Source organism: Zingiber officinale, chromosome 1A (genome assembly GCF_018446385.1).
Source record: "Zingiber officinale cultivar Zhangliang chromosome 1A, Zo_v1.1, whole genome shotgun sequence".
NCBI classification, from domain to species: Eukaryota; Viridiplantae; Streptophyta; class Magnoliopsida; order Zingiberales; family Zingiberaceae; genus Zingiber; species Zingiber officinale.
Window position 1 is genome coordinate 13756823 of NC_055987.1, and position 14360 is coordinate 13771182.

At 50.2% G+C, this 14360-nt stretch overlaps 1 protein-coding gene across 2 annotated transcripts; it reads left to right on the top strand.

Annotated features, from left to right (window-relative positions):
- The first annotated feature begins 348 nt into the window (after window positions 1-348).
- Window positions 349-1975, top strand: LOC122019601 (homeobox-leucine zipper protein HOX4-like). 2 transcript variants are annotated; one of them, XM_042577058.1, is made up of 3 exons: window positions 349-849; window positions 950-1332; window positions 1418-1975. In XM_042577058.1, the coding sequence occupies exons 1-3, from the start codon at window positions 807-809 to the stop codon at window positions 1841-1843; spliced, it is 852 nt and encodes a 283-aa protein (XP_042432992.1). In that variant the 5' UTR covers window positions 349-806; the 3' UTR covers window positions 1844-1975. The 2 variants fall into 2 exon arrangements, with proteins under 2 accessions (XP_042432992.1, XP_042432995.1); XM_042577061.1 differs by having other exon boundaries at window positions 359-849; window positions 950-1311.
- The last annotated feature ends 12385 nt before the right edge of the window (window positions 1976-14360 follow it).

A 14360-nucleotide genomic window follows, 5' to 3' on the forward strand; every position in this document is an offset into this window, starting at 1 on the left:
TATTTACCACGTTGATAAAAGATTTTTTACATCATAAATATTATTCACAAATAATTACCATATTATATTAAGTTTATTCATTTAATTATTTAAATTTATTTATTTAGTTAATTTCATATGTATTAAATGAACATAAATAATTTCTTATCAAATTAAATATTAAATGTCTTGATCAAATATTAAACTCGTTCATTCCCTAAATCCGAACTGACGGAGCCATTCATTGCTTCTGTTTTTCTTTCTCACCGCTTGTATGAGAACGACTAGAAATTACCGTCGTAAGATAGGAGAGTAATAGGAAAGGGATATACATTTGATCCTCGTTTCATTTCATTTCCCATTTCATTTGCGAATTGTGATCCAAAGTCTCCTCGCAAGTCCACAACCAACTAAAGTCTACAGACATCTTTTATTTATACAGGAAGGAAATCTCTTGCTCTCTGATCTGTTCTGCCACCTTCCTCCTTTCTGTATCGGTCTCTTTCGACTCCATTTCCTCTCCTTCGTCACTGATCCATGAGTACATCTCCTCCAGTTTTACACCACGGATAGATCTATCTATCTCCATTGATGGGCTCTGAAGGAGAGGAGATGGACCAGAATGAGAAAGAAAAGGGAACGTGGAAGAGACCGCCCTCCTCTGCTCTTCCTCTGTTCCCCACACTGCTGCTCTCTCAGCTGCTGTGCGTCAACCCACTACCTTTCTTCCTTTAGAACTAGCTAAGCTTAGTTGTACAGTTAAAGAGACTCTATTTGCTCGTCGAGAACTGCTTAAACATCTTCTTAAAGCTCCAAGTTGGGGTACCATGAAGAGGTCGCTCAGTTTCTCGGATCGTATGATCCCTACTGGTACAATTCAATTGCCTGTAGCTAAATTATGATGAAACATCATGGAAAGATGTCATCTTTCTAGTGTAATTGGTGTCTAACCTGTAATTGATTGGTGTAGGAGAAGAGAGGAGCGCGTTCACGTCGTTCATGGACGGTCTGGAGGAGGATGAGAGCATGGAGGAGGAGGTGTACGGCGGCGGAGGGCACGGGGCGAAGAAGCGGCGACTAAGAACGGAGCAGGTGAGAGCGCTGGAGAAGAGTTTTGAGGCGGACAACAAGCTGGAACCGGAGAGGAAGGTGAGGCTGGCACAGGAGCTCGAACTCCAGCCGCGGCAGGTCGCCGTGTGGTTTCAGAACCGCCGCGCGCGGTGGAAGACCAAGCAGCTGGAGCACGACTACGCCGCACTCAAGGCCAGCCACGATGCCCTCCGGCTCGACTGCGACGCCCTCGTCCGCGACAAGGATTCCTTGCTTGCAGAGGTAACCGATCTTGGCTTTAAGGTGGGAAGGGGGGAAACCCTAATTTGGACCGCTCGAAATTAGCGGAAGTCCTCAAAGGGGGATTCTGACTCTCTATCCGATGCAGATCAAAGAGCTGAAGGCCAAGTTGGCAGAGGCGGATCCAGTAGCACCGGAGGCCGAGAAAAAGGCGATTGCGGCGACGGATGAACCACCTCCTCCGCCATTGGCGTGCAAGGACGGGTCGTGGGATAGCGACTCGAGCGCTGTCCTGAACGACGCCATGCTAAACGACGATGACAGCCCGCGAGGGCTGTCGTCATCGGCATCGGCCGCCAACCTGCTCTCGGTCGGCATCGATGCCAGCTTCCCGGATTCTCCGCCGCCGCCGCCTCTTTTCAACCTGGATTCAAGAACGATAAAATCAGTCGGAGAAGGAGGTGGGATTTACTATTTTCCGAATCATGTGATCAAGATGGAAGAGGAGCAGTGCAATAGCTTCTTCGCCGACGACGAGCCGACGCCATGTCTCAGTTGGTTGTATTGGAATTGAGTGGTCGGCGACAACGATGGCGAGAGTAAAACTCATAATTAAATATGTATTGTATAATGCTCTTCTAATTTTCAATATTGCAAGCGATTAGTTTATAATGAAAAAAAGAGATTACTATTTTGTTGTCATAAATCGCAACCAACATATATGGATTTTTTTATATATTTTTTGCTTTAAAAAACAAGCAAGATAAAAGGACAATTTTATCAGAAGTCGTATCTAACTTTTTAAAATTTATCAAAAGACATAATATATTTTGTTAATTACCTAAAGGCAAATTAATTTTATTGATTTTTTCATTATATCCTTCTTGTTAAATGCATAAACCAGTGTCTCTCTCGTTCTCTTTCCACTCCCTCTCTCTACTTGTAGAAAGTTAATCTTTCTCTCATCAATCGATGTATTTTACTTGAATTTATTTTTTTCAAAACAACTTCATCAAAGAAGATCAAAAATAATAATGAATTATATATTTAAACTCTTTATCATCTCAAAAATCGACAAGATCTAAACTAAGTATAATCAGAACTCTCTAGATTAATCAATGGGTTTTGATCGAAATCCACTGATTGACCTTGAGAGCTCTGATTGCACCCTAATCCGGCGGTAAAAAGCTGGAACCCCACAAGGAGTCAACGCTGAGGGGAGGTCAAAGGGTCCAGTGGCTCACCCGAAAGGGGCGAGCCGACCGGACTCGGAAAAAAGGGAAATCTGATAGTAAAAAGACACCCTGGTGGGGACCAGGGTTCCGACGCTCAAATGAAGCAGTGCACAATGACCGAGCGGAAGGAAGCACCCCCCGGACGGCGCAAAGAAGCAGGGCCGTCCGGACGACTTTCACCGCGTCCGGACTTTCACCGCCCGCCCGGTGGGCCGGGCTCCCCAGACAGGTGGTGGGTAAAAGATGGGAACATTTTCTGACAAGCCGTCAAGTCGTATGGCTATGCCATACGACTAGCCTGACAACGGGGGTCCTGCCGTCCCATCAAAGAACATTCTCTCACTGTAGCAGTATGGGATCAGGTAAGCTCTCTGACAAGTGCATACCGTGGTATGGGTTGCTGACACGTACGCATCTCGATGGGCGTGCATCAATTCTTTCTCCGTCCTATATAAAGAGGCTATTACTTCGCCAAAGGTACGCATGATATAGATTTGGCAGCCACTTTCTCCATAGCCTACCTGACTTGAGCGTCGGAGGACCGTCACCGGGAAACCCCTCCCTGCAGGTTCGTCGGAGCACTCGAAGATCCAGCAGAGAGCGCCCCAGCTTTCGTCGACTCTTGGTTCGGACAGATCAAATTGGCGCCGTCTGGGAGCAGCTCCCGCATCCGGCAGAGACAATGGGCGAGGGCGGCGGACACGGTGGCGCTTTCAAGGAGGAACTCGGCCTCGTCGAGATAAGGGCCGCCAAACTCGTGGAGCAAAACAAAAAGCATCCGTAACGGAGCAACAAGCAACATCGCGTCGGTGGCCGAGCGGAAGCACCTCCGACCACCGTCGCATTCCATCGGCCTTATTTCGCACCCCTGAGCCGCCGGCCCGAAGAGATATAGGATCTTCCTCGGATGAAATGCCAAGGCGGGATGACAGGAAGGGAAAGCCCGGCGGACTCCTCCCGAGCGGATCAATCGCCAATTCTCGGAGGCTATACTACGGGACCCTCTGCCCAAGCACTACGTGCCTCCGACAATCGGCGAGTACAATGGAACAACGGACCCGGATGATCATCTGGGTAAGTTTGATAACACAGCCACGCTCCATCAATACACCGATGGAGTGAAGTGCCGAGTCTTTCTTACCACTCTCTCGGGATCTGCTCAACGGTGGTTCCGGAGGTTGCCGGACGGATCCATCACGAGCTTCAGGGAATTCCGAACGGCCTTCCTCCACCACTTCGCCAGTAGTCGGCGTTATCAAAAGACAAGTGTCAGCTTGTTCGCCATCAAGCAAGAGCCGAGAGAATCGCTTCGAGCTTACATTCAGCGGTTCAACCAAGTGGCGATGGACATCCCAACGGCCACCTCGGAGACGATGATGAACGCCTTCACGCAAGGCCTAGCGGATGGAGACTTCTTCCGGTCGCTCATTCGAAAACCGCCCCGAGATTATGATCACATGCTACATCGAGCCAACGAATATATAAATGTGGAAGAAGCGCAAGCCGCTCGGAAAAAGGAAGCTCCAGCCGAGCGGGCACATACTCACGCCGAGCGGAAACAGCAAGCCGCTCAGCAGCCGCCCAGAGGACCGAGGGCCGATGCAATCCGACCCCCCCATGCCAGATCTCACGTACAAGAGGTGGCTGCCGCTCGGCCCAAGCCAAAGAGGAGGTGGACCCCTATGTTCTGCACCTTCCACCAGACGGATACACACAACCCGAGGGATTGCCGAAGCATTCCCTTGTTGTCCAATCCCGTTCCGAAACGGCGGTCTCCTCCCATCGACAGGAGACATAGGACTCATGAAGCTGACCACCGAGAGGCGACATCAGCAGACACCGATCGGCACCGATCTCGAGGCGGGAGAATCGCGGGCGTCGAGAACGGTCACGGCCGCCGGAAGGAGGAAAACCGAACAATACTTCCGGCGAGATCAGCGTTATTGCCCGGACCGGAGGAGACTCAATCGAGCCGAAGCGCGTCCGATACCGCAGATCCACGCGGTCGTAGTCAAGAAGGCAAGTGGACCGAAATCACTTTCGGACGGGACTTAGAAGGAGTAGAAGTGCCCCACGACGCTCTGCTCGTTAAAGCGGTAATAGCAAATTACACCATTCACCGCATATTTGTTGACACGGGGAGCTCGGTCAACATCATATTCAAGAAGGCGTTCGACCAATTGATCGAGCTGCTGCCCATGACGACCCGCTCTACGGGTTTACAGCAACGAAGTTCAGGTCGGACAAATCCGGCCACCTCGGCGGGAGAAGAGCCGCTCAGAGGACCAGGACAATCACTTCGTGGTGGTCGACTCTCCATCATCCTACAACGTTATTTTGGGACGACCGGCGAATTCCGGGCGGTCGTCTCAACCTTCCACCAAAAGATAAAGTTCCCGTGGAAGACAAAGTAGGAGAAGTGCGGGGAGATCAGCTATGGTGCTATATAGAGATGATCCGAGCGGAGGCCTGTTCCGCCCGGAAGGCACCCCGAATCGAGGTACACGCCATAACTGAGAAACCTCCTGCTTTAATTTATGATGAAAAGGAGGAAGTCCAGATCCATCCAACCCGATCGGAGGCCACGACTTTTATCGCCTCTGATCTGGGGAAAGAACAGAAGGAGAAGCTGATCCAGTGCCTCCAACGAAATTATGATGTCTTCGTCTGGTCGACACATGAGTTACCTGGAATTTCGCCGAGCCTGGCGCAGCATGAATTGCATGTCCGACCGGACGCTCGGCCGGTGAAGCAGAGAAAAAGGGATTTCAGCGCCGAGCAGAATACTATTATCCGGGCAGAAGTAGAAAAACTTCTGAAGGCCGGCCACATACGCGAGGTGCAGTTCCCAAGCTGGCTGGCCAACGTAGTCTTGGTCTCCAAGCCGGGCGGCAAGTGGAGGGTCTGCATCGACTTTCGAGACTTAAACAAAGCATGCCCCAAGGATTTTTATCCTCTGCCCCGGATAGATCAGCTGGTGGACTCTACGGCCGGCTGCGAATTAATTTGCATGCTTGACGCCTACCAAGGATATCATCAAGTCCCGCTCGCCCGGGAAGATCAAGAAAAAGTAAGCTTCGTAACGGCCGACGGCACATATTGCTACAATGTGATGCCGTTCGGATTGAAGAATGCCGGGGCCACCTATCAACGCTTGATGAACAAAGTGTTCAAGGAGCAGATCGGGCGGAATCTGGAAGTTTATGTGGACGACATTCTTATCAAATCCGTCCGAGCGGCCGATCTTTTCAAGGATATGGAAGAAACCTTCCGCACACTGCGCAAATATGGAGTCAAGCTAAATCCCCAGAAGTGCTTGTTCGGAGCTAAAGGAGGGCGTTTCTTGGGGTACATAGTGACCGAGCGGGGAATCGAAGCAAATCCCAGCAAGATGCAAGATGCCGCCCCCAAGAAATACAAGAGAAGTGCAAAGGTTGACCGGTCGGATAATTGCTTTATCCAGATTCATCTCCAGAACCGCCGATCGGAGCCTGCCATTCTTCAAAATCCTGCGCAAGGCTACTAGGTTCCAGTGGGATGAAGAGTGTGACCGAGCATTTGAAGAATTGAAGACGTATCTAAATTCTCTGCCTTTGCCAAGCCGATCGGGGTGAGTCACTTTATATGTATCTATCGTCAACTGAGCATGTTGTAGGCTCGGCACTTGTGAGGGCGAGCGTGTATTTTCTAAGCCACATTTTAAAAGATGCTGAATTTACACCGGGCTCGAGAAGTTGGCTTTAGCTTTGGTTTTAGCCGCTCCGACCGTATTTCTTGGCTCACACCATCATTGTCCGAACGAGCAGTCCAAAGAGTGTTGTTGAATCCGAAGCGTCCGGACGGCTTATCAAGTGGACGACGAATTAAGTGAATTTGACATCCAATATCAGCCCGCTCGGCGATTAAAGCACAATCTTTGGCTGATTTTGTGACCGAAGTGCACAGAGCAGGAAGCTATGTGGAGAATATATGTGGATGGATCCTCCACTCGGCTCGGAAGTGGGATCGGAATATTACTACTCTCACCTCAGGAAGAAAAGATGCACCTATCCGTCAGGCTAGACTACAAAGCTACTAACAATGAAGCAGAGTATGAGGCCCTCATAGCCGGATTGCAGGCAGCACGGCATGTGGGAGCCGGTCGGGTGGCACTCTATTCTGATTCACAGTTGGCCGCTCAGCAACTTTCCGGCACCTTTGAAATCAACAGTGTTCGGCTCAAACTCTACGCTGAGGCTTTTGAAAAACTCAAAGCTGCTTTCCGAGAGGTGCTTATTCAGAAGATTCCCCGAACGGAGAACCAGGAGGCCGATGAGTTAGCCAAACTCGCGAGCTCAATAACGCCGGTCGCCGTTCAGCAACCAATTGAAAAAACGCTGCTGGTGGCGCATGTCGACCGGATGCAAGGCCTCGCGTTTTCAAATGACTGGAGGACACCTATTATAGAATTCCTCCGTTCGGGCACCACACCATCAGATGAATATGCAGCCCGGCTCCTCAGAAGAAGAGCCGGTCGGTTTACACTAATCGGAGATCAACTTTACAAGAAAGCTTTCTCGCGCCCTTTGCTGAAATGTGTAAGCTCGGAGGACTCAGCTTACATCCTCCGGGAAGTACATCAAGGATCATGCGGAGGTCATCCGGGCGGACGCTCGTTGGCCAAGAAGATTCTCTTGGCCGGATACTTTTGGCCAACTTTACAAACAGATGCCGCTCGGACAGTATCTACATGCCTTTCGTGCCAAAAGTATCACAACTTCTCCCACCGACCGGCGGAGGAGATGAAGGCATCAACCATCTCATGTCCGTTCGATCAATGGGGAATGGATATTGTGGGTCCATTTCCGATGGCGACCGGGCAGAGAAAGTTTTTACTAGTGGCAGTAGACTATTTCTCCAAGTGGGTGGAGGCCGAGCCGTTGGCAAAGATCACTGAACAAATGGTTAAAAAATTCATCTGGCAACACATCATTTGTCGGTTCGGCATCCCTCGCCGACTAGTGTCCGACAACGGACGGCAGTTCATAGGGAAGATGTTAGAGGATTGGTGCAAAAGCTACGGCATTGAGCAACATTTCACGTCCGTGGCCTATCCTCAGAGCAACTGAAGTCGCCAACCGGAAATTCTTTGTATTTTGCGTGCTCGGCTCGACCATATGGGAGGAAGTTGGCCGGATGGTGTCGGGCGTCTTGTGGGCCATCCGAACGACGCCAAAAGAAGGGACGAGAGTCACCGTTCCATTTGGTATATGGCGGTGAGGTTGTCATTCCGGTCGAAGTCGGCATTGAGTCACCCGATCCAGAGCTATGGTGATGGCAATGCCGAACGAAGAAACATGGAGTGGACTTGGTAGAAAAGGAGAGGGCAAAGGCGTCTGTTCGGCTGATGGCATACAGCGGATGAGGCAAAACTACAACCTGGCGTCATTCCCGGATCGTTCGGTCGGCGATCTTGTCGGAAGAAAGTGAAGCCGGCGATGTCGCAAGCTTGAAGCTCCATGGGCGGGTCCTTCAAAGTCATCGAAAGCTCCGCGCGTATTATTTGGAAGACGAGGACGGTAGGCGCTAGATAGCCGTGGAGCGCGAACCACCTCCAACCTTATCGGTCGGGGTGAAAGGTGTATCACTGTAAATCACCCTGTGTACTTCATTTTTCGACTAAATACTTGAAATGCAGAGATGAAAAGTCAAAAGAGCGAATATAAGGCATTATCATCGTGACCCGAAGGCCCCCGAGCCGATCGGCCGGGAGGTTTATGTCCGAACCGGGAGCTCGAACTCGAAGACCCCGAGCTGTTCAGCCGGGCTGCATACTAGTGTGGCAGGAAGGAAACCAAAACCCTGCGCTGATCAGGATGATAGAGGGAGATTATTGCCTGGAGCGAAGGCCTGAGCCGTTCGGCTAGGTACATTTTAGCCGAGACTACCTCGGATGATTATATACAAGCCAAGCGCTCGACGACGAAGGCCGCGCCGTTCGGCCGGGAGGTTTATATCCGAGCCAGGGGCTCGAAATCGAAGGCCCCCCGAGCCGATCGGCCGGGAGGTTTATATCCGAGCCAGGGGCTCGAAATCGAAGGCCCCCCGAGCCGATCGGCCGGGCTGCATGCTATTAGGGCTGGATGGGAAACCATAACCCTGCGCTGTTTAGGACGGCCAGGTACATTTTAGCCGAGGCTACCTCGGAGAGGATTATATACGAGCCAAGCGCTCGATGGGAAGGCCCGAGCCGCTCGGCCGGGTATATAGTCTCACTTGAAGATCGACGAGCACCGTCGTTAAAAATCAAGAGCCGCGCCGACCGGCTATAAAAACCGCGCCGTCGAGCTCCGACGATAAATATCGAGAGACGAGCCGGCGTCTATAAATAGTCCGAGCGGATGAGCCGTCTAGCCCAGACGTTAAACCGCAAAGCCGCGCCGACCGGCTATAAAAACCGCGCCGTCGAGCTCCGACGATAAATATCGAGAGACGAGCCGGCGTCTTTAAATAATCCGAGCGGACGCGCCGACGAGCTCCGTCGTTAAAAATCAAGAGCCGCGCCGACCGGCTATAAAAACCGCGCCGTCGAGCTCCGACGATAAATATCGAGACGAGCCGGCGTCTTTAAATAATCCGAGCGGACACGCCGACGAGCTCCGTCGTTAAAAATCGAGAGCCGCGCCGACCGGCTATAAAAACCGCGCCGTCGAGCTCCGACGATAAATATCGAGAGACGAGCCGGCGTCTTTAAATAATCCGAGCGGACGCGCCGACGAGCTCCGTCGTTAAAAATCAAGAGCCGCGCCGACCGGCTATAAAAACCGCGCCGTCGAGCTCCGCGTCTATAAACGCCTGAGCTGGAGGTCTTGCGAAAATCCAGCGAAAACCCCTTTGGAGACGAGGATTTCTAGCTAAAATAGAAGCTAAAATAGAGAGGAACAGAAGATTATCTAATATGCAAGTCAAAAAAGTCATTACATAAGCCGGGCCGAACGGCGGGAATTCAAAAAAGCTTACAAAAACGCTCTTCACACATCAAAATCAAAAAGAGCGTCGGGAATGGCATCCATCACGCTCGCTAAGTCCTCGGGGGGGATGGTCAGCTCGGCAGACAGGTGACCTTTGGTCTTCAAGTAGCCCACCGCCGCCTTGATTGCCTCCTCGAACGTGAGGGATATCTTGTCGGTAAACTTCTCTCCGAAGCCTTCCGAGCGGAGGAACGCCTTCCTCACTTCCTCCGAGCGGGCCGACTCTCCCTCTTGATATTCCTTGAGCGCGGCATGGGCAGCGTCGCTAGCGGCTTGGAGATCCTTCAAGTCTCCATCGAATCTTTGGAGATCAGCCGAGCGGCTCTCTTTTTCGGTGGCCAGCAGAGCATCCAGGTCCTTAATGCGTTGCTCCAGCCCCCGGATCTCCACCTTCATGTGGTCCATATCATTGATGGCCTGTTGCTTCCGAGTGGTCGCCGTCTGGATCTCCTTGTCTCGTTGTTTAATCATTGTTTCAAGCCGAACGACCTTGCTCGCCAGATCAGCAGCTCGTTTCCGCTCAGCTTCTAGTGATTTTTTGGCCTTCTCCAGAGCGGCCGTCGACTGCCTGGCGTCCCCAGCTGTTTTTTGTTTCTTCAGTTCCTCCTCCAGCTCGGCCAATCGATCGCTAATGGCGATCTGCTCCACCCAGTTCTGCTAGCAAACACGAGCAGGTTAAAAACTTCAAATAGGAGAGAAAAGAAGGGAAGGGGCCATACCCCGGTAGCTGATTGAAGGTTGCTGTCGCCGAGCTGCCCGGGAGTCAATTTGGCTATACGACTCCGAGCATCTATCCAAGCTTGTGCGAGAGGACCCGTCAGGGTGATCATCTGCTCGGGAAATACCGGCCGATCGGCGGCAGCCATGTACGCCTCCGAAGGGAGGCGCAGGACGGTTTTAAGTAGATTCTGGCCGCTCGGCCCGCTCTGAGATGGCCCACCAGCAGAAGAGGAGGGTAGCTCGCCTAAACGCTTGAGACGTCGTCGAGTCCTCGAAGGGCTGGACGGCGGAACTTCCGAGCTGGCCCTCGGAGAATCCTGAGGGGTAGGGGTACTCTCGACGGAAACCACCCCGCTCAGGTTGTGGCTCATCAAGTGTAGAGGCAGGTGCGGATTCCGGTCGCCGGCGTTTCCGAGTGCGCAGCGGCGCATCATCGGCCGAACGGGCCTCCACTTCAGCTTCACTTCCATGTTCTATATTGCCCGTGGCCTCATCAGGAGGGGCAGGGGCGTCCGGGGCTTCTGGGACCGTTGGCGTCCCCTCACCTTCTTCGCCGGCCGGGTCAGCCGGAGCCAGGCCCCGTTCGGCGGCCTCCTTGCTCGTCACCGCCTCAATCTGAGCGGCTTTCAGTTTGAGCTTCTCGGTAGCTCTGGCTCTCCACATGACCTCAGCTGCAGAAGCAGAGAATAAATCAGTTAGAACAAAATAAAGGAGGAGATAGGGAAGCTTACTCATGCTACAAGGCAGATCGGCTGGTGCAGAAGACAAGCCGAATATATGCATTACTCCTGGGAGAAGCATCTTGTCAATGTGATAGCGCTGACCTACTAGCCGTTCGGCTGCATGGAGATAGTCTGCGTCACCTCTAAACTTGCCGAGTTCCGGTTGCGCAGGCATAGCTGTCTGCCACTTAGTGCGGAAAGTAGGCCGCTCGGGAAAACGAATATAGAAAAAATGCTCCTTCCAGTGTTTGTTGGAGCTCGGCATATTATCGAAAAGGACGAAGCCTATCCTAGATTGGAAAACAAAGGTACCCCACTCGGCTTGCTTGGGATAGTAGAAGTAGTGGAAGATTTTCGGGTTTAAGGGAATGCCGTTCAGTTTGAACAAAACTATCACTCCGCTCAGCAATCTAATAGAATTGGGAACTACTTGGCCGAGCGGAATGCGGAAATAGTTGCAAACTTCTAAGAAAAACTTGTGAGGAGGAAAACGTAGGCCGGCCAGGAATTGATCACGGAAGAAGACAACAGTGCCGGACGGAGGATCGTTAGGCCGATCGGAAGGCGTGGCTAACACTATTTCGTGGTCGGTCGGTAGGTCATATGCTCGAATAAGGCGCATGGCGTCTTCCTCGTCGAACCGACTTTCCATGTTCGAGTACCAAAGACCCGGAGCACCGCCGGTTGACTGCGAGGTACTGGTCATGATCGAAAGGCCAGAATGCGGGATAGAAGAGGATGGTTCAAGCAAAGGAAGAAAACCGACTGACGAGGATGATTAACAGAAAGAAGAACGCGTCTCGAGCGAGAAAAAGGATCTTACAAGCGAGGGAGATGATCGGAAGTTGCCGTGTGATCGTCGGGAAGTCTGAGCACAAGGTCGCCGGCGAAAGGAGGAGCGACAGGAATCTGGAAATGAAGAAGATGAAAGGCGGCGGAAACGGAGTCAAGGGCTTTATATCGCCGCCCGGAAGCGATCTCCACCGTCCGATCCAGGTCGTCGATATCGAGGTTGTCATCTGATCGTCCGTTTCAAACGGCGGCTGTCCCATCGGAAGTGACGCAACCGCCATACTCTGACAAATGCACGATCGCCACGTGTCAGCCGGTTACTAGCCGCATTTAATGAACTCCCCTTACCGTGCGCAGAGCACGTGATGGGAGGTGTGGAAGAACAACGGACGTCGATTCCAAGAAAATACAAGGCATGGACAAAGTATCGCCGATGAGGGGAGGTCAAAGGGTCCAGTGGCTCACCCGAAAGGGGCGAGCCGACCGGACTCGGAAAAAAGGGAAATCTGATAGTAAAAAGACACCCTGGTGGGGACCAGGGTTTCGACGCTCAAATGAAGCAGTGCACAATGACCGAGCGGAAGGAAGCACCCCCCGGACGGCGCAAAGAAGCAGGGCCGTCCGGACGACTTTCACCGCGTCCGGACTTTCACCGCCCGCCCGGTGGGCCGGGCTCCCCAGACAGGTGGTGGGTAAAAGATGGGAACATTTTCTGACAAGCCGTCAAGTCGTATGGCTATGCCATACGACTAGCCTGACAACGGGGGTCCTGCCGTCCCATCAAAGAACATTCTCTCACTGTAGCAGTATGGGATCAGGTAAGCTCTCTGACAAGTGCATACCGTGGTATGGGTTGCTGACACGTACGCATCTCGATGGGCGTGCATCAATTCTTTCTCCGTCCTATATAAAGAGGCTATTACTTCGCCAAAGGTACGCATGATATAGATTTGGCAGCCACTTTCTCCATAGCCTACCTGACTTGAGCGTCGGAGGACCGTCGCCGGGAACCCCTCCCGGCCCGGTTTGTTGCAGGTTCGCCGGAGCACTCGAAGATCCAGCAGAGAGCGCCACGTGCCCAGCGTCCGCTGACTCTTGGTTCGGACAGGATCACATCCTATTTCAGGTTTATGGATTTCTGAAATTGCAAGGAGTTCAAATATACTATCCATTGTTTATTTCATATTTTCTAAAGATATTAAAATGGTATTGAAAGAATCGGTTGTTATCTTATAAACGTTGGATCTGATATAAAATCAAATCTTTGGAGAAAACGAAATAAACAATGGAAGACATATTTGGACTTCTTGTAACCTCAGAAATCCATAGGAACCGAAATGAGTGCAATCAGATCTCTTTAGGTCGATTAATAGATTTCGACCGAAATCGAACGAAATTGGTCGAAATCTCACATTGGGCCTGATACGATTTCATATCAGACCCAACGTATAATTTTGGTCGATTTAGGTCGAAATTCATTAATCAACACAGAGAGCTCTGACTGTACCTATTTCAGCTCCTGTGAATTCCAGAGGTTGTAAGGAGTCTAAATATGCTCTCCATTGTTTATTTCAACTTCTTCGGAGGTGAGATTTTATATCAAACCCAATGTGAGATTCCGATCGATTTTGGTCAAAATCCATTAATCGACCTAGAGAGTTCCGAATGTATTTGCACCCATTTCAGGTCCTATGAATTTCTTAGGTTGTAAAAAGTTTAAATATACTTTCCATTATTTATTTCGGTCCAACATGGGGTTTCGATCGATTTCGGTTGAAATCCATTAATCAACTTAGAGAGCTCCGATTGCACGTATTTCAGTTCCTGTAGATTCCTGAGGTTGTAAGAAGTCCAAATATGTCCTCCATTATTTATTTCGGCTTCTCCAGATGTGGAATTTTATATCAGGCCCAATATGGGATTTTGGCTGATTTCGATCAAAATCTATTAATCGACCTAGAGAGCTCTGGATGTATTTGCACTCATTTCAAGTCCTATGAATTTCTTAGATTGTAAAGAGTTTAAATATACTTTCCATTATTTATTTCGGCCCAATGTGGGATTTCGGTCGATTTCGATTGAAATCCATTCATCAACCTAGAGAGGTTTGATTTAGATTCCTGAGGTTGTAAGGAATCTAAATATATCCTTCATTGATTATTTCGGCTTCTCCAGATTTATATCAGACCCAACGTATGTGAGATATCAACTAATTCTTTCAATAACATTTTAATACCTCTGGAGCAGCCGAAATAAACAATGGATATTATATTTAAACTCTTTACAACTTATGAAATTCACAGGATCTGAAATGGGTGTAATCGAAATTCTCTAGGTCAATTAGTGGGTTCGGTCAAAATCTACTGATTGACCTAGAGAAATCTAATTACACTGATTTTAGACCCTGTGGATTTTTGAGGTTGCAAAGAATTCAAATTTCTAGCTCAAAATCTACCGTTTAAGCCCTCAACTAAGACTCCAAACATATGTTTACTATTTTTAGTAATTTTTATTTTATAGTATTTAGGGTATTTTTGGTATATATGGGTTAGGATTTGTTTATGTTAGCATCCTGTTTTGTTAATTAGGATTTCTTTTAAAAAAATTTCTTT